This window comes from Acanthochromis polyacanthus, chromosome 22 (assembly GCF_021347895.1).
Source record: "Acanthochromis polyacanthus isolate Apoly-LR-REF ecotype Palm Island chromosome 22, KAUST_Apoly_ChrSc, whole genome shotgun sequence".
Classification (NCBI taxonomy): Eukaryota; Metazoa; Chordata; class Actinopteri; family Pomacentridae; genus Acanthochromis; species Acanthochromis polyacanthus.
This window is the reverse complement of record NC_067134.1, coordinates 21,419,462-21,439,931: the sequence shown is the minus strand read 5'-3', so window position 1 is coordinate 21,439,931 and position 20,470 is coordinate 21,419,462. Positions and strand designations below refer to the sequence as shown.

The 20,470-nt window shown below is 41.9% G+C and overlaps 1 protein-coding gene across 1 annotated transcript; it reads left to right on the top strand.

Annotated features, from left to right (window-relative positions):
- Nucleotides 1-220: 220 nt before the first annotated feature.
- Nucleotides 221-18,157, top strand: rp1l1a (rp1 like 1a). Its single transcript, XM_022197711.2, has 8 exons — nucleotides 221-518; nucleotides 5,731-5,983; nucleotides 7,137-7,535; nucleotides 8,158-8,422; nucleotides 8,529-13,033; nucleotides 13,222-14,157; nucleotides 14,240-15,244; nucleotides 17,121-18,157. The coding sequence occupies exons 2-8, from the start codon at nucleotides 5,750-5,752 to the stop codon at nucleotides 17,523-17,525; spliced, it is 7,749 nt and encodes a 2,582-aa protein (XP_022053403.2). The 5' UTR covers nucleotides 221-518; nucleotides 5,731-5,749; the 3' UTR covers nucleotides 17,526-18,157.
- The last annotated feature ends 2,313 nt before the right edge of the window (nucleotides 18,158-20,470 follow it).

Below are 20,470 nucleotides of genomic sequence, written 5' to 3'. Positions count from 1 at the left end.
GATTTTTACTCATTTTCTGAAAATATTTACAAGGATGTTCTTGCCAAATTTGGGGGATTTTTTTTAAAATAGAACTTTAAAGGGAAGCTTTTAAGGAATTATTGGAATTTTCTTCCCGAAGGTTTTGCGAATTTTCAGAAATTTGGGGATTTTTTGCAGAAGTTTTGGATTTATTTCAGACAAGGAAATATTTTTTGGTGCCTGTAAATGAGAACAGGAGGGTGACCGTCTGTCAAGCTAGCATCTTTATGCAACACTAAAAACGGAAAACGCGTGACGCTTTATTTTGAAAGTCTACCTCTTCCTGGTGTGGGCTAAAAGCCGCTAATTTGCCGGACGTGTGAACATGCGATCTCAGCTGTCCGGGAGGCTGAAGCCGCAGCGCCGCTCTGCCTGGTGCTGTCTCGGTTATTCCTCGCTGCTGCTCTTGACAACATCCGGATTTATTACCTCACCATCAGAATTCTCTGGATCTATAATCGATTATCGATCTTGAGCCATTCCAGGCACCCATATTGGTAAGATTGATCTCCTTCTTCTTCCTCCTATCACCTGTTGCTTTACAGCTTCTAAACTACCACAGAAACAGACCCATAATTGTGCAGTGGAGTGTTTTGGAGGAGGTGTTGTTGCACTGATGTTTGTGTATTTACAGTGTGTTTTTGAGTGATCCAGTTGTGGAGGTGAGTCACACACCTGCTCATGGGATCAGAGACAGGAGGGATTGTCCACAAAGGAGTGAGTGGACCATCAGAAGTAGGCCATGCATGATATAATCTCCTTACTTCTGCTTAAAGACAAACAGAATGAGAAGAAAAGTATCTTCTATCATCCAGTATCTTTAAAAGAGAGCTGCTGCAGGATGAGGGAGTCTCCTATGAAATTCAGACAAACTCCCAGGTGATGAATTCCTTGATGCGCCCACAAGGAATAGCCATTAGCGTCCACTGTTTGGATGCTTCCCTTTGATGCCTGGCTCCTGTCAGCACAGGAAGTACTCATTCCTGACTCCTTGTCTACCCAGAATCCTCTGAGGTCCTCCTACTCTTCCTCTGTCTCATTAAAGCTGTGAAGCAGACACTGATGAAGCAAGGAGTTACATAAATCTGAATTATGCAATAATTTGCTCAGTGTCACTTCTTTGTTTTGTTCTTGATATTAAATCTTGTCATTCATGCACAGCAGTAACAGATATCACAAGATTATGACTTTCTTAACCCTCCTATTGTCTTCATTTACAGGAACCAAAAAATATTGTTTCCTTGTCTGAAGAAAAATCCAAAAACTAGGCAAAAAAATCCCCCAAATTTATGAAAATTTGCAAAACCTTTAGGAAGAAAATTCCAATAATTCCTTAAAAGTTTCCCTTCAAAGTTTTATTTTTTTTAATTCCCCCAAATTTTCAAAAAAATGAGTAAAAATCTTTCAAAAAAATGTCTTGTTTTTGAAAGAGAAGCAGTTGTTTTCAAAGAAGATGACATTAAATTAATCAGAAATCCAGTCTAGACATTGTTAATGTGGTAAATGATGATACTAACTGGAAATTTTTAATGGAATATCTCTATAGGGGTACAGAGGAACATTTCCAGCAACCATCACTCCTGTGTTCTAATGCTACGTTGTGTTAGCTAATGGTGTGAAAGGCTCATTGATGATTAGAAAACCCTTGTACAATTATGTTCGCACATGAATAAAAGTGAGTTTTCACAGAAAACATGAAATTGCCTGGGTGACCCCAAACTTTTAACGGTAGCGTACACACCAGTATGTCTACTTGTGATACTTTGAGCATATTTATCTTCGAATACTTTAACTTAAACATCATCTTTACTTACGTATGGAGCATTATTACAGTTGATTTAACAGGGTCAAAGAAACAAAGCAGAGACTAAACAAAAACAGCAAAAAAAACACTGAGTAAACGTTGGTGTTTTGGCTGATTGTGAAGATCAACAGATGATGTTTTCACCATCGATTTCATACCGATGATAATTGCAGTTTGCTGTGACACGGTTGAGGAGGAGCAGTTGGTGCTTTCAGTGATTTGTACGCAGGAGGCTCCCTGCTGTCGGACAGATTGTCTGTAATTACAATCCTCTCCACCTAGATCGGAGGGCGTCTGTGACGAAGACAGCAGGAAGGAGGGGAACCTAAAATCTAACATTGCAAAGGAAAACCTCTGTATCACCTCAGTGAGACTGAGCAAACACACCTCCAGCAATGCATGAAAGCTGAAAGTGATTTTTGTCTGACTTTAGTGGAATCTTGCTCATAAAACTCCCAACTGTAATTTCATTTCAATCAAACTGCCCCCCCCCCCCCTATATTTGTGATTGTTGGTCTGCTTGTAAACCCTCCTGTTGTCCTCATTTATGGTCACCAAAAAATATAATTTCATGATTTGAAAAAAAATACAAAAAATCAGCAAAAAAAACCTCCCCAAATTTCTGAAAGTTTGCAAAACCTTCAGGAAGAAAATTCCAATAATTCCTTAAAAGTTTGTGTTTTTTTAAATCCTCCAAATTTGGCAAGAAAATTCTTGTAAATGTTTCCAAAAAATGAGTAAAAATCTTCCAAAAAAATCCTAAAAATATCTAAAATGATTACATATATATCAGTAAAACTTCTCATATTTTCTTTAACCCTCGTGTCTGCCTGCGGGTCAAAATTGACCCATTTTAAAGTTTGAAAATCTGGGAAAAAATATATTTTCACAGTGAAGCTTCTGGTGTCCACATTTTCAACATTCTTGTGAATTCTTTGAACATTTTTTTAGTGGAAGAAATAAATGTTAAAAATGTTTATTAAGAACATTCACACAAAAAAACCAACCAAATCCAGCAAATTTTCTTCCTGAAGGTTTTGCAAATTTTCAGAAATTGCTGAATTTTGGGATTTTTTTCAGACAAGGAAGCAATATTTTTGCTCCCCATAAATGAAGACAACAGGAGTGTTAATTACAAATTAGCATGAGCCTCTTCTCCTGCTCAGGTGCTGTGCACATGGGCGTCACTCGTCTCATTGCCATCTTGGCTTCACCATAGCAACCCCCCACATAGACACAGGTTCTTAAGCAGGCTTTTCGTTCTATCCTTAGCGTCCTGTCTTCTCTGCTCTCCATCCACCTCCCTCCCCACCTTTGCACCCGATTAGCGGCTGCCATTTTACCCAGAGTTCTGTGGAACCGGGGGCTCTGCTGTACGTTATACTCACACATTCACAAAGCTAGCTCCTGGTCTGACTCCACCTGTCGACCCCGATATCCACAGATTTCTCCTCAGTTTTTCCACATCTCTTTGGATCATGTTTCCTGAACATGTGAGTAGTGGATAAATGCTGAAAAAGTGGTTGTTAATTGTTTTTTTTCCCCTCTTATAATGTGCTTTAAAATGGCTCAAAGTGGCAGTGAGATGGAAAAGCTGGTCTGTAGTTAACAGTAGATAATATCTTTGTGATAAATGATTCTATGTTGATATAATGCGCTAAACATTGGTCTACAGTTGGTAATATAGTGGTAGAGGACATTTTTGCAATTATGTTCTTGTTGTTACTCATTTCTTGTAAAAGTGACCCAACTTGTTGCTGTAACGCTCGGATTTCTCGTGCTATTTAGTGGTTTGTAGTGATTTAGCATCTTCTAAAACAATCAGTTAGTCAATTATGTGTATTTTTGAAGCCAAAGTGGGAAATATTTGTCAGTTCATGTTTGTTAAATGTGAAATTTTGCAGCTTTGTTTGTCAGATATGATGTAACTTGGATATTCTTGCTGTATCTCTTACATCATCCCTAGAATTTTTCAGTATTTTTTGACATTTAATAAATGAAATGACTGAGTAAAATCACCGGTGGATTCCCCAATGAATTCATAATAATACAGTTATTTAACCTTACATGATTAAGTTGCCCGTTTGGGTCCAATCACAGAGTTTATTTCAAACCTCAATTGTTGTGCCGTGTTACATTAGAATCCAGTCCCACCATCATTCATTTATATGTAATTTAGTAACCTTGTAGTTAAATATTTGTGCGATTTCCTCAAGAAAACATAAAACAATATTATAGCTCTAAGGCTGCTAAGAAAGATGAGGTTAAGGAGGGATTAAGAGGCAGAGTGTCACGTTGGGAGCATCTACAGCTAAGATCAGTGGTTTGGCCTCAAGTGCAGCTACATGGGATTTAAAAGCCTCCTAAGCCTGCTGACAACGTTCACCTTTTCACTGAGGTTACTGAAAGACATGACAGTGAACAGTCCAGGGTCACGTCATTAAGGTGGTTTAATAGAAGTGATGTTTCACTTTGGGGGAGGGCTGATTGTTGTCTCTACTGATTTTCAGGCCTGTTTATCTGATCTGATTTTATCACATTTTTTTTAATCAAATCTGATTTTCTACATCCTCCTACATGATTCATGATTTTTGTGTTTTGCTGTTTGACTCACAATAGGTTTTAGACCTGTTATTTTTTTTGCTCTTCCAGCATGTATGGGATCGTATGATTATACAAATGCCCTGTGAAACCTGCAAAAATAAAGATAAAAGTATTACTTTTGTGTGGCTAACATTGTAAAGTTTTAAAAAGTGAAACTACACTTATTACACACCATATATTATGCAAGCTGGTTTATGCTGGCTGTTCAGAAACAGGACAGAAAGATCTGTTCCAAATAGGATTTCTCGATGTGTGCTAGGCCACGCCACTAAAAATAGCCAGTTGCGGTTAGCCTCGACATTAATATCTACATAGATGTGCTTGTAGCTGCATGTGATAGTGTCAGTTTGCATTAAATTACAATTTTTAATTTGAAATTGAAGCTAATTCTTTGGTTTTTCAACCTCAAAATTGCCCAAATGCAGAAGAAATGTCATGTTTCAGCCATTGTGATAGATTATTTTTGACCAGTCAGCTTGGAGGTTTAATTACAAATGATTTAAAATGATCATAAATTATTCTAAATAACAAATTGTTGTTATTTAGAATAATTTATGATCATTTTAAATCATTTGTAATTAAACCTCCAAGCTGACTGGTCAAAAATAATCTATCACAATGGCTGAAACATAACATTTCTTCTGCATATGTTTTCCTGTTAGAGCCAAAAGGCACATGTAACACCCTGATAATATCAAGTAGTCTTGTTAGTGGATGTCCTGTCCTGAATCCTCAGTTAAACACCTGATTACTACTTGTGACGGTGTGATATTTACCCTTTAGATTAACCTTCCTCTTGTCTTCATTTACAGGCACCAAAAAATATTGCTTCCTTGTCTGAAAAAATCCAAAAATTCAGCAAAAAAATTCCCCAAATTTCTGAAAATTTGCAACACCAATAATTCCTTAAGAGTTTTATTTTTAAAAAACAAATCCCCCAAATCTGTCAAGAAAATTCTTGTAAATATTTTCAGAAAATGAGTAAAAATCTTCCAAAAAAATCCTAAAAATATCTAAAGTGATTACATATATATCAGTAAAAGTTCTAATATTTTCTTTAAGAACATTCACATAAAAATCAACCAAAATCCAGTGAATTCACTGGATTTTGGTTGATATTTATGTGAATGTTCTTTTTTTTCCACCAAAAAATGTTCAGAAAATTCAGAAAATGTGGACATCAGAAGTTTCACTGTGAATTTTTTTTTTTTCCCCCACATTTTCATACTTTAAAACCGGTCAATTTAGACCTGCAGGACGACACGAGGGTTAAGTGCTGCTCTTCTGTGTGTGTTCTTCAGGTGTATGTGAGATCACAGCATGCATTCGGTCCAGGTAGGGATGTGGGACCCCCGGCCCCCGTCTAAACATGCCTCGCCCCTCCCAACGCCACCTCCCTCCAGCTCGCGCCACACCCATGTGACCACAGCCACCCCGGCCAAGCGCATCACCTTCTACAAAAGCGGCGACAGCCAGTTTGGAGGCGTCAGGATGGCCGTCCACAAGCGCAGCTTCAAATGCTTCGACGCCCTGCTGGACGACCTTTCTCAAAAGGTTAGTGGGACGTGGGATTTCTTTTGAAGCTCATATTTGAGTGTACTGTGCTTTCAAGTTTTCTAGCTGGCAAAAGAAGTAACTCAGCTTGTCTGAATTTTCATGAAAACACACTTCTTCTCTTTCAAACTGCCTTTTTTGGATCAACAGTGGAGCTCAGCATAGATTTTTGATTTGGTCGGATTCATGCAAGTGGGACTCATTTTCAGCCCTGGAGCTTCATGCCTCAGACCGGCCCTCTTTAGATCACGACCTACTATTATTAATATCATGTAATTATTACCTTACATGTTAAGTCTACAATAGCGCACTGTTCTGTGAAGCCTTATAATTCCGTGTAGTTTTCTAAAATATTTCCAATTCAGTACAAGTAAGGGTTACTTCAACGAGGGTGCACACCGATGACATTATTCTTTACAACACATCCTTTTAAACAATATCAGAATCTATATTCTGATTAAAAAGGTGTTCACAGATATCCAACCATTAAAAATGAAATAAAAGAATAAATAAACATTTAAAAAACAAAATAAAAAGTGTTGCACTTTCTCTCCAAGGAAACCGTTCCATCACAACTTAGATTTCATAAATATGAGAACACGAGTTAAAGGGCAAATCTCCAACACTACTCTTTACATCAGAATGTCCTTTTTTGCAATATTAAATGTCAAGCGTCGCATCGTACTATTATTTAAATGATATGACGTCATGTTAGATGCCACAACGCCACACAATTCTTTGACTTGATAATGAATTAACTTGACTTGGTTTGCAAAGTTCAACATCTTGCCATACCCGTTTCATCGTCTTTATTTTGTCGTTTCAAACCCCGAGCTCGTTTCAGTGAAAAAGTTTCCAGTTTCAGCACATTTGGTTGAGCCTTCCTCTTTTAATTCTTGCCCTTTCACGCCACCCTTGCTCTTTCTGTTTTCCATCTTTCAAACACCATTGGTTTAGTGTACACACGTGTTACGTTGTGGTGCATCTCAAAAAAAGGAAAAGGATAAAGAAAAGCTGCCAGTGGAAGCAAAAAAAGAAAAGTGAATACCGGCCCCCATGGCCCAAATGTCACACCGGCCAACCAGGAATTGTCCCGGTCTTCCCGATTAGCCACTCCGGGGCTGATACAGTGTGTATATGTGTCTTCATACAGGTGCCGCTGCCGTTTGGCGTGCGGACCGTGACCACGCCTCGCGGCACACACACCATCAAACACCTGGAGCAGCTCCAAGATGGCGGCTGCTACCTCTGCTCCGACCGGCGCCACGCTAAGCCAATAAACATAGAGATGGCCAACAGGCGGCCAAACATCTGGTACCATCACAGCCAGAGGCCCCATCGGCCCGACACCTCGTCCACAACGCCGCCCGGCCATCTGCATTTGCCCTACAGGCAGAGACGGATCCTGCTGGTGAAGAACAGCGAGCCGGGGATGAGGAGGAGCATCGTGCTGAGCAGGAGGTCAACCAGGAGCCTCAGAGCCTTTCTAGACGAAGTGTCCGAGGTGATGCAGTTTCATGTGCGGAAGCTGTACACTGCAGAAGGCCGCAGGGTAAAACATGCACTGCAAAAATCTTACCAAGTCTATTAGTCTTATTTTTAGTCACAATGTCTCATCCCACTTGATTTAAGATAAATTCAATAAACAGGTGACATTTCAGCAAGATGGAGGGACTTGTTTTAAGACAACACATCTTAAATATCTTGTTAAGTCAAACAATCTTGAAATTATCTTGTTTTGAGTTGAATTTTACAAGAAAACTCTAAATAAGTTTAATATATCTCAAATTAGGAGGTTACATGAAAGCAAAAATCTATTTTTGAGTGAAAACTGACATTTTTTTTTTAGCATGTCAGGCTTATTTTAAGACACTTAAGCTTGACAATCCTGGTAAAATACAGCTTAAAATAAGTTTTCCGGCTAATATTAAGATCTCTAAATATTCTAAATATGCTAAATAACATATCTTATTTCAAGAAATCTTACCAAGACATTTTTCACTTGTTCTATTGGAAGATTTTTTTTCCCTTATTTCAAGGTAAAAGTTCCTTGAAATTTGTCTCTTTCTTCTTGTTTTGAGAGAGATATTTTTTCCAGTGTGATCTGTATTTGAATGTGAAGTTAGAATGTAGAATGGGTTTACACTCCTGACACTTTGCGAATTTGTTTCCAGATTGACAACGTGCAAAGCCTGATGACTTGTCCTGGTGTGTTGGTGTGCGTCGGCCGGGAAGCTTTCAGTCCAATGCTGGTGAACTTTATTAGAAAGAGTTCAGAGGAAAAGTTACCTGGTCTGGGCAACAGGTCTCCTGGTCTTGGCCCCCGGACTCCTGGAAACGGGGCCCGATCCCCTACTACCCAAGGAGTCAGGTCCCCTCCTCATGGAGCTCAGTCCAGAGCCAGCGAGTACAGCGAAGGACATGACAGCAAGAAAAATGGTGAGTTGTTGGCCAAAAATACAAATACTTTTTGATGTAAATGTCATAAAAGGTGCTAGAAACAGTAAAAGACTCATTTCAAATGTGCTTTTCTGTCTTTTTTTAGTGAATTTTGGTCTGGAAACAAAAAAGAGCATCATCCACCCTCGATCTGATTCTTCAAACCGCTCCACCCGTTTCTCTTTGTCTTCTGAGAAGTCATATGCCAACGGTGTCAGCGCCGGATCTCAGGCAACAACTGCTATCACGAATGATGACATCGAGAAGCGTGTCCTGGTCAATAAAGACGGCAGCCTCTCAGTGGAGATGAGGGTCCGCTTTCGCCTCCACAATGACGAGGCCATCCAGTGGTCCACACAAATTAAAAAATCCCCATCTCTGACCAACGAATATTGCCCTCTGAGCCAATGCCAGCCCCATTACCTGCAGCAGGGCCAATCAGAAAGCTGCTCTGACCCCGATTCCACGTTGTTCGACCCAGAAGGTGTGGACTATCCTAGCCAACCTCTGCAGTGTGTGTTGGAGTCGGACCACTGCCCCTGTTGCTACCACAGGCAGGAACAGCAGTACGATTTGTGGAAAAATCCCGTACACAGCCACAACCATCATCCTGTCCCACCCCCGCATTCATCCAGCCACACCCAAACTGTGGTGAGACACACTCACTCCTCTAGCTCTTCCTCTTCATGTAATTCAAGGAGGGTGGTGCGCTGCCGGGCACGAGTCTCCAACTGCGACTCGGCTTCAGAGCAGAGCCAGCTGGTCCAGGAAGAGATGTGTGTGACGGAGCAGGTTGAGCACACTGTGGAGGTGGAGCAGAATGGAGACACCCACATTGAGGTCTGCAAGGTGAGCCAGTGCTGCAGTCAGAGTGAAGTGGTCACCATGGACAGCAACATTCACCCAATCAGCAGGGAGGAAGAGGCGGAGCGTCCATTTTCAGCCATCAGCAGCTCCTCACGTGTGCTTCAGTTGCTTAAGGAGGACCAGGATGATGAGGATGATGATCTGCCACCCAGCGCCTCAAATTGTTGCCATAGCGATGAAGCATCCCAGTCAAGAGCGAGTAACGTCTCAGCCAAGTCCGTCCATTCGACCGAACATGAGAAACAAGAGAGGAGTAGCCGGGCAGCATCTGCAGCCTCTTCCTGTAACTGTGGAGCAGTCAGCCCACACTCAACAGCTGGAGAAGAGATGGATCGAGCACCCAGCTCTGCGTCTAAAATAAGCGAAGCCAAGATCGCAAAATCAGACAAAGAAGGTGCAGCTGATGATGAGGATGAAGAGGTAAAGAGGGCTGTTAGTGGCTTGTCTGGAGCATCCAGTGTGTGCCCAAATTGTGGGGGCTGCAAACGTGGAGTCAACTCCGAATCCAACAGCAGGGCATCGCAGAGGTCCAATCACTCCAACCGAGCCTCTCCGAACCCAGCTTCACCTCGACCGAGACAAGAGGATGCTAACACCAGTGAGGATGCTGGCTCAGATGTTTCAACACAATCCAACAAGACCAACCTCACCAATCATGGACGCCACTCTGCCATGTCAAACGTCTTGGAAGGAAGAACATCCAGTCCGGAGTCTACAGGAAAAGAGGAAGAAAGGGCCATCTCAGCAACAAGCCACAGATCCCACAAATCACACAACTCTGGTGTTGCAGCAGAAAAAGAGGAGGAAAGAAGCCCCAGCACAGTGTCCACCAAGTCCAACAAGTCTCATAAAAGCACAACTGAAGCGCCTGACATCAGCTCAAGAGAGGAAGCAGAAGGAGGAAACACTGCAGAAAGAGCAGTCAGCTCTTTGTCAGCCAAATCCGGTGCTTCAGTCAAGTCTCATAAGTCCAGCTGTCAGTCAAGTGCTAAAGCTGCATCTCCAACTGACAACCCAGCTGTGGTGGAGGAACACATAAACAAAAGAGCTGCCAGTAGCCTCTCTGTTAAGTCCAATGCTTCTGCCAAATCAGGAAAGGCTGAGAGACCAGATAGTGTCGCATCAGCTAAATCAAATGTTTCAGGAAAGTCTGGCACATCTAACAAATCTACTTGCAGTCACTGTGCAAAAGCTGCATCTCCAGGTGGTAAGGCAGCAGATGAACCCATCATAGAGGTGACTGAAAATGGAGAAGGAACAGAGGGAGAAGAAAGACCAGCTAGTGCATTGTCAGCAAAGTCTAATCTCTCTGTCAATTCTAATAAATCCCAGAAGTCTGCGAACGCTTCAGAATGGTCACTTTCTTCCAGGTCACAAGGTGGTCAAGATGGAGAAGTAAGGGCAACAAGTCAAATGTCTGGAAGTTCAGTTAAATCAAACAAATCCGTTAAGTGTACAAAGTCATCCAACTGTAAGTGTAATGGCAGTGAAACGGCAGCATCCCCAGTTTTAAAGGTAACAGAAGAGGCTGAGGAAAACAGGCCAGAAAGTAAAACGTCAGCAAAATCAGAAAATGAGGAGAGGCCAGCCAGTGCGGGGTCCTGCAAATCTCACAAATCTAACTGTAAAGAAAACACAGGAGATGGTGATAAAGTGGAGGACCGGGCTGCCAGTGCTTTATCTGGTAAATCAGCTTCCTCTGCAAAGTCTCACAAAGCCCCCAGTGCCATTTCAGTGAAATCACACACCTCCGCCAAGTCAAAATCTTCAGTGAAGTCCGATACTTCTTGCAAGAATCCCACAAGTCCAAACGTTGTCACCATTAAAACACCAGAAGGGGACGATGAGAAGGGAGGTGAAACAAAAGAGAGAGCACCGAGTGCAGCATCAGGAAAATCATCTGCTTTATCACACAAATCCAATCATAGTGGAACAACCAATATTGCTGTTATAGAAACAGCAGATGGAGATGAGGAGACAGTACATGATGATGCACCAAAAAGTAAAACACCTGAGCTCTCTCATGGCCAAACACTCTCACCCAAGGCCCACTCACCCAAATCCTCAGCTGCATCTGCCAGAAGCTCCAAGTCCCCAGTGCAGCAGTTGTTACCCAGTTCTGGTGCTGGAGAGGCAAGAGGGTCCAGTGCCTTGTCCGTTCGCTCTGCGACCTCTGCTAAATCTGGCAGATCCAAATGTCGCTGCGGAGCAAACAAAGAAAAAGAGGGAGAGGCTAAGGAGGATGAGAAAACTAAAGAGAATGAGGACATGAAAAGTGAAGGAGCTTCTGGACGAGGATCAAGGAGCACAGAGCAACCGCTGAGTCGAAACTCATCAGGATCAGTCTCTCTTGGGTTGCCCGAAGACCAGGAAACAGCTGATTCAGACAGCGGTAAATCCAGCGTTTCATTTCGCAGAGAGACGGCAAGTAAAGTCAAGGATCAAGTGAAGACGATAACTCCAGATGTTCCCAAAAGCCCAAACGAGGATGGGAATAGAGCAGGATCCACTGTGTCTCAAAAGTCCAATGGTAACAGTAGGAAAAGTGCTTCATCTCATAATCCTCCAGCAGTCGACATCCCTACTATTGAAATGCCAGGAGAGGGTGAAGATGGAGGTGATCAAAACACAGAAAGAGCAACCAGTGTAGTTTCAGTCAAAAGCAGCAGATCTAAAAAGTCTTGTTGTAACTGTAGCGTCAAAGCAGAAGCTGAAACGCTTAACAGTAAGCCTAAGGAGAAACATGCCGGTGGAAGTGACGCTGAAAGTGTAAAGTCTGCTTCAACTATAAATGCCCCCAACAAGAGGAACTCATCTGCAATGTCATCAGCAAGCGCTAAAGGTCGGAGCAAATCCCCTGCAAGTGTAAAAAATACCAATGTAGCAGAAACAACTGCTGCAGATTCAGCAAATAATGAGAATGAAGCCCAGGGCATCAGTAGACCAGCTAGTGAGGCCAAAGGGGAGGAAGAAAATGAAAACAACAAGGCAGCCAGTGTCTGTTCCAAAAGTCCCTGTAGCCTCAGACCTGAGTCAGCAGCTTCAGCTCAATCAGACTCAAAAGGAGAGGCCTCAAAGCAGAGCAAAGGAAGCGACAACGGGAGTGTCAAAATAAAAGAAGCCCCTATCAAATCCTCAAGTCCCTGTCCTTTACACGGCTCCAGACCCGGCAGCAAATTGGAGATGTGTAGTGAAAGCACCGTTTCTCACCCTCTGTCTGCTGCTGACCTGCTGAAGGAAGCCATGGCTGCTGCTCGTCCACACAGCCAGCAGTCCAAAGTCAGCAAAACCAGCGACAAGTCCAGGAGCAAGAAAAGCGGGAAGAGTGGGAGAAGCAGAAACCAGAAGGATCAGGAGGCGGCGCTGGAACTGACGCCCGCCTGTCTGCCCAACACATCCCCGAATGAGGTTGTTAGTGGTTGGCTGCAGAGCATTCCTGCTAACAGTAGCATGCTAGCTCTGGGCGATGAATTCAATGAGGAAGAGGAGGAGCAGAGGGCAAAGGAGATGGAAGAGACACTTGGAGATGAGGTAGCAAAGGAGGAGAGTCCTGAGGATGAGAAAGAGGAGGGAGTCGGGGCTGAAGAGGAAGACGGGAAAGAGGATGAAGCTGAATGTGGTGCAGCACAGAAGGATGAGAGTTCAAATCCAGCTTCCTCTCTGCCCAGGAACTGGCATTCTTCTGCAGCTGTCATGAAAGTTCTTCTGAGTTCTTCTCTGGGTCGATGTCGGAGCTTGCCTGAAGTAAGCCAAATGCTTCCTGTGGCAGTAAAATACATTGTATTTCATACTAAATGTATGGTTTCTAAACAAATAAATCCCAATCTAATCTACAACTTTAACATCTGGATAGAAGCATCCACTGTAAGCTACACAGGAGTATAATTAATGTATGTAATCTTTATTTTCTGAACATTCTCTGTTTTGTTTAGGTATCTCCAGTTTATGGTCGCAGACTGAGCACATCAGCCAGGGGACTTCTGGACTGTTTGGCCCAACTCCAGCTCATTGAGCCTGCTGTTAGCCCTGCCTGCATCCAAAACAAGTCCCACAACCAGCAGTATGATGACATTATGGCCATCCTTCACTCCCTCTGGCTCACTGAACCCAGGAACAAGGACACCAAGGACAACAATGACGGTGAGCCAGAGCAAGTGACGCCACCACGATCCTCATCTGGGGTGGATATGAGCAGTGGCTCTGGTGGTTCAAGGAAGGACAATGGAAATCAAGGAGGAGACGAAACGCCTCCAAAAAAGACAGAATCTCTACATGAAGATGAGCCAGTGGAGAAGATTGCAGACATGGAAACTGAGACGGATCAAGGGGAAACATCCGCAGACGCCGACACAGGAGAAGAATCGGTGCAGTGCGAAGAACAAAGTGCAGTTCCTCAAAGTCTGGACAGCCCAAAAACCACAGAAAACCCTTCATCATCGGACAAGAGCTCTGCAAACGATGGCTCCAAATCCCCCACCGATAACGAGCGAGAGACGCTGGAAGGCTCAAGCTCAGGCACTCCTCCAACTGTCCTGCGAGCACCTTTGACCAAAAGACTCTCCCAAGACCCCGATCCGGTGTGGGTCCTTCACCTTCTGAAGAAGCTGGAGAAGCAGTTCATGAACCACTACATTACCGCCATGGCCGAGTTCAAAGTGCGCTGGGACCTGGACGACAGCCTTATCCTGGACACCATGATCTCAGAGCTGAGGGACGAGGTGAGCCGACGCATCCAGAGCAGCATCGAACGCGAGATGAAGAAGATCCAGGGTCGGGCTGGGAGAGGCGGGAGGTCACCCAGGCCGCCAGCAGGAGCGAACTTCTCCAGAGAGTCCACCATGACAGAGAAGAGGCGCCGAATGTTGAAGGTAATCCAACCACCAATCCTCTTTAAGCTTGATACTACTGCTTAAATGGTGTGGAATAGATAATGATTGATTTTTATTTCAGGTCATGAAGAACCAGTCAGTAAAAACGGCTGATTCTGTCAGTGATGGAGAGACGACAGGTGATTTCAGCGACCAACGGAGCGATGACGAGTACTGCCCCTGTGACGCTTGTGTACGCAAGAAAATGGCCGCCCGGCCCCTCAAAATGAACCCGTCGGCAGCTGAAGCACCGGTGATGATGGAGTTTGACCTCCTCAAGATTCTTCAGCTGAAAAAGAGCCCGGCACCGGCACCCACGACTGCACCAGAACCCGAGGAGGAGGAAATGGAAAGTGACAACGTGGCTGTAGAAGAGGAGAGGAGTTTAGAGGTAGTTGAAGAAGAGGACGAGGAGGAGGAAGAGGATGAAACTAAGGAGGATATCAAAGCGGATGTTGTTTTAGAGGAGACAATTGCAGAAGAAGATGAGGAGGTAGAAGAAGAGGAAAAAGAGGGAAATGTTGAGGACGAGGAGGAGGAAGAAGAAAGACAAACCGGAGACGATGAAGCTGAGGAAGATGAGATGTCAGAAAATGGAGAGGAGGAAGAAGAGGAAAAAGGAGAATGCCAATGTCAGTGTGGTGGGAATGAAAAGGAGAGCGACAAAGAAGAAGAGGGACAGGCAGAGGAAGAGACGAGTAACAAGACAGATAATGAAGAGAAGGAAGAGGAGGAGAATGATGAGGATGAAACAGGAGAGGACGAGGAAGAGACGGGAACCGGGGAAGAGGAGAGTGACAAAGAGACTGTAAAGGAAATAAGAGCAGATGAAGGAGACGCTACAGAAAATGGAGAAGGCGAGGAGGAGGAGGAGGATTGTGAGGCGTCTGAATCCAAGCCTGAAGAAGAGGAAGAAACGACTGGCAGGGAAAGTGAGGAAGAGGAGGCATCTGGGGAAACAGCAAATGAAGAAACAGAGCAGGTGGAAGAGTTCGTGGAGGAAGATGTCAGCAGGTCGGCAGAGGATGAAGGTGATGGGGAAGATGGAACGGCAGGAGAGTCTGAGGAGGAAAGAGGCTCGCCGCAGGTGAACATCTCAGAAATTATTCTAAGAAAGATAAAAAACTGAGGAGAGTTTCTTTTAACCCTTGTGTTGTCCTGCAGGTCAAAACAGACCAGTTTTAAAGTTTGAAAATGTGGAGAAAAAAATATATATTTTCACAGTGAAACTTCTCATGTCCACATTTTCAACATTTTGGGGAAATCTTTGAACATTTTTTGGTGGAAAAAAAGAAATGTTAAAGATGTTTCTTAAGAACATTCACACAAAAAATCAACCAAACCACTGGATTTTGGTTGGGTTTTTTTGTGAATGTTCTATAAGAAAATATTAGAAATTTTACTGATATATATGTAATCACAATCAGTTTTTCACGATTATGATCACATTTGGTGATTATTTTTGGACAACTGTGTGTGGTTGCCTGTTGCAGCAAGCTATTTTTAAAATGTACATTTTTCTGCCATTTGGAGCATATTTAAATATTAGGTGGTGGCCTGTGTGCCGGTTATACAGAGATATGAATCATACAGTAACTGTTTATCTGTACTAGAAAATGACAAACAGAGATCATGAGAAGGGTAAATTAATGACAAGTATGTTTAAATCACCTAAGTTACATGTCAGGGTTCACAAAAAGAGTGCTCACTTTTGGTTTAACCTTGAAATAGAGCAGTCAAGATTGTGCTTTGTTTTCAGATTTTACTTTTTGTCAAGTACCATATGATCCTACTGATAGACAATAATCAAAACTTTGAAAAGAACCCCACTTCTATACCTATTTTTGTTCAGCAAGTTTATAAATGAAGCTATTAAAACTACACAGCACCAGTTTCTCCACATTTGATGATCTTTTAAGTAAAGAAATAACCAAGATTAAGGTTGAATAACATCAGACACCATTCCTGCCTAAGCACCACTGAGTTCCTGAGCATGACCGTTAAAGTATCTGTACCTGCTGTACCTTAAAGAGGAATCTGACCTACTGCAGCCTCGCCACTAATTCTAAGCCTGTGGGAAAAGATAATCTCGCCATCCAATTAGACAGCTTTAACAGATCTGTTTTGTTCGGCAGCAACGCGGAGTTTCCTCTGATGGACGTCTGCTATTAATGTCAGTCATCAAAAGCTGTTTTCTCAAGCTTTAAAATCATTGTGTTCCCACTTCAATGATCTTAAACCCTCGTGTCATCCTGCAGGTCAAAATTCACCTGTTTCAAAGTTTGAAAATGTGGGGGAAAAAAATATTTTCACAGTGAAATTTCTGATGTCCACATTTTCAACACTTTAAGGAAATCTTTCAACATTTTTTTGTTAAAAACAAAGAAATGTTAAAAATGTTTCTTAAGAACATTCACAAAAAAAAAATCATGATTTTTTGTGAATGTTTTACTGATATATATGTATATCAGTGTATATCAGTGTGAAATGACAAAGTATCTGTGATCACTTTTCATATTTTTAGGATTTTTTGGAAGATTTTTATTCATTTTTTAAAAATATTGACAAGAATTTTCTTGCCAAATTTGGAGAATTTTTTGAATAAAACTTTTAAGGGAAACTTTTAAGGAATTATTGGAATTTTCTTCCTGAAGGTTTTGCAAATTTTCAGAAATTGTTTGGCTGAATTTTGGAATTTTTTACAGACAAGGAAACAATATGTTTTGGTGCCCGTAAATGAAGACAACAGGAGTGTTAAAGTTAAACAGTTAAAGTTCAGTTGCATTCAGTTTTTAATGCAGTACTGATAAAGTGGAACTAATTTTAATAGCACTCATTACTTTTGTCTTGCTGTGTGACTAACTTAAAGCTCTAATTGCAGACTTTAGTGTCTCATTAGTGCCCAATTTAGTGAATTACAGCTGCTCAGAGCTAATTTTACTGTTATCTTGTTTAACCCTAAGGGCCAAGTAGTCACTCCAACCGTCTGTGTGACCGAAGGAGAGGAAGCCGACGGCGAAGACTCGGACGGCGACGGCAAACGTCCGCGTAACGACGGAGCTGATGAATCAGGAGCAGAAAAAGAGGAAGATGATGTCGTGGAGCTCAAGCCTGAGGGTAAGGAGGATGGAGACAAAGGGGAGGACAGCGCTCTCCTGCATCAGTTCACCAGGACCTCCGTGGAGTCTCAGCCCGGCTCGCTGGAGGACATCGACTCAACCCCAAACCCCGTGGACTCCATAGAAGTGCCCAAAGTGGCTAACGATGTTTCTACCGGCGGCGGGACGGGAAACAGGAGGAGCCGCTCACCTGCCAGGGTCAAACGCCGCAAACCTAAAGAGGGAGATGACGAACTGGATGACTTTTAGCTCACACACAGACTCCTCATGGTGCTGGGAAAGACTAGACTGTACAGTAAAGGTCAGAAACTCCTGTAAACTTGCTCTTTGTGCAGGTTTGAAGACTCATTTGAACACTTGAAGCACTTTATCAAGGTAGGAGGAGTCCCAGTGATCTACTGAAACTTGAAACTACCACCTTATGTCGTGTGACTGTATGAATTACATTTGTTTATTTTTGAAGCTAACTGGATTTACAAAGGCATATGTCGATATATTTTTGAAACATTTTGCACCTATGGGTGAACTATGTGAACTCAGTTTTGTTTCCAGTGGACCACAGCTGTATTGTTGTATTAAATCAGATAGCCATTAATGTACCAAGTACCTCGAAGAAAAGTTAGACGTGACTGTTTCAGTAGTATTTGACAGAACCGGTGTTTCAGTACGTGGTTTATCAGTTCTGTGTTTATTTCTATTTGGTCTCATTAACCCTCCTGTTGTCCTGCAGGTCAAAATTGACCCATTTTAGTTTGAAAATGTGGGGAAAAAAATATTTTCGCAGTGAAACTTCTGATGTCCACATTTTCAATATTTTTGGAAAATCTTTGAACATTTTAAGAATATTCACATAAAAATCAACCCAAATCAAGCGAATTTTGCTGGATATGTATATATATATATATATATATATATATATATATGTAATCATTTTAGATATTTTTAGGATTTTTTGGAAGATTTTTACTCATTTTTTCAAAATATTTACAAGAATTTTCTTGCCACATTTGGAGGATTTTTTAAAAATTAAACTAAGGAATTATTGAATTTTTTTCCTGAAGGTTTTTCAAATTTTCAGAAATTTGGGGACTTTTTTTGCTGAATTTTTAGATTTTTTCAGACAAGGAAACAATATTTTTTGGTGCCCGTAAATGAGGACAACAGGAGGGTTAAGTCAGCGCTGGTTTCTCAGGGGTCTGAACGGCCAGCTTGCTTTTAGGAAGGTCATCTCCTATAGCTATTACTTAACTACCAGCTTAAATCTGTAGCCTGTTAAGAAGTCCTCTGTTTAAACAAGTACAAGCTCTGAGCTGTAGGGCGTTATAAATAGGCTTGTTCACTTTCTTGCTGAGAGTTTGCTGTGAAGACTGACACCTCTCTCATGTCTGTGTGCTAAATATGAGTCAGACGGCGGTTTGTTTAGCTTAGCATAACACTTTAAACTGCTGTGTCACAACACATCCTGCCTCCACAGCTAATCGGCATGTTCTCGATTATTTAACCTGGTGCGAAAAGTACTATAAGAGGAGTTCTGTTCCACGTGTCTTTACTTTCATTAGTCTTAGCATCAACATGAGGTTGCCAGGTCAGATATAATGTATTCAATGGGAACTGTTACATTTAATTGATGAGTTAATAAATTTTTTTATGCGCTCTGGGAGGGTGTGAACTACAAGGTTGAGCCAGAGGGCTTTTGGCTTAATCAAACATAAACTCACCTGAAAACTTAATTTATTGAATTTTGGAGCATCTCCGTGCTATTTTTGCCATGCATTTCTATTTTTCTGGATCTCTGTCATCATAGATCATGCAGAAAATTGACTAATACTGATTTATGACTCATGCATGAGGGCGATTAATTGGCTTTAATAAAGACGCCATGATGTGTGGCATTGCGGTATCATGAAAATCAATCATTTTAATTCAAAAGTCTGTGCCAATTGCTGTAAAATAAAACAAATCTAACCCTGCATGGAGCCTAAAATAGGCAGCAGTGACTACTTTTCATCTGTCCTAAATAAAATCACGAAAAAATTCCATATTTAGCACACAGACATGAAAAGTGGCAATTTTCCTGCGTCATTTTCAGCTAGAAAGTGAACAATTTATCCAAAAATGTCATTCTATTCTGTTTTCAGTTACTTTAAAATTGACAGAAAAATTACTTTATTCCAAATAAGCTATATTTAGTAACATGATGTATTATCTTTAAATTCTTGACATTCAGGGTGTGTTTAACCTATAAACATGTAAACTATTGACAGCAAACGTCCCTCTTTATGTATATTTAGTTCTACTACTGACTCTATATGCATATCTTATCCCAGGAACATAACTTAGAAATTTGCACAATGTGACACTGAGCATATCTACAGGAAACGTCAGGAGGCGATGGTCTGAATTTCAGGTTCAAATCTTTCTCTGCTGCTTCTTTAACAGCTTTTTTTTAGGCGCGTGTTACATGCTGTACATTCATTGGGGTTTTGCATAACCGGCCATGTGTGTGGAACAACAGCGTGAAGCGTGTTACTGATGCCTTACTGTATCCATGGTTATATGAGGGTAGACAGAAGCCGGGGGGGTATCACGGTTAAGTCTTCTCTCTTAGCGGCTCTCTGGGAGAATCACAGAGCCTGTTAAAGAGGCTGAAATGGATCAAAGCTGCTATTTCAAATGCTGGATATCAGACTTTTTTAACACCCCTTGTGGAGTATTTTTCTGACATTTAACCCCAACAAAACCTCCTATTTGCGGTATCAAGAGGGTGTGTGTGCCTATGCTGCTATCAGTCCATTAATGTGTGTCATCACCATGGGAACATCATGTACCAAGAGCAAATGGATGTTTGAATGTAACAACAATGACAGAAATAAAATAAATGCACAGGATGGCGGTGCTCATATTATTTCTGGGGTTCATTCTTGGATTATATTGTCCAGTTGTCTTTAAATTTGCTTCATTTTGACACTTCACCGATGTTTCACGGTCTCAGTCAAGCCACTGAAACACTGTAAAAGAACAGGAATGTAGCCTCTGACTAACTGCCTGAAACCTGCATTCTTTTAACAGCCAGCAGGGGGCGACTATTCTGGTTACAAAGTTATCTGGAAGTCTATGAGAAAATGACTCTACTTCTCACTTGATTAATTATGTCAGTTAATACTTTCCTCATAATTTATGGTCTCAACCTTTAG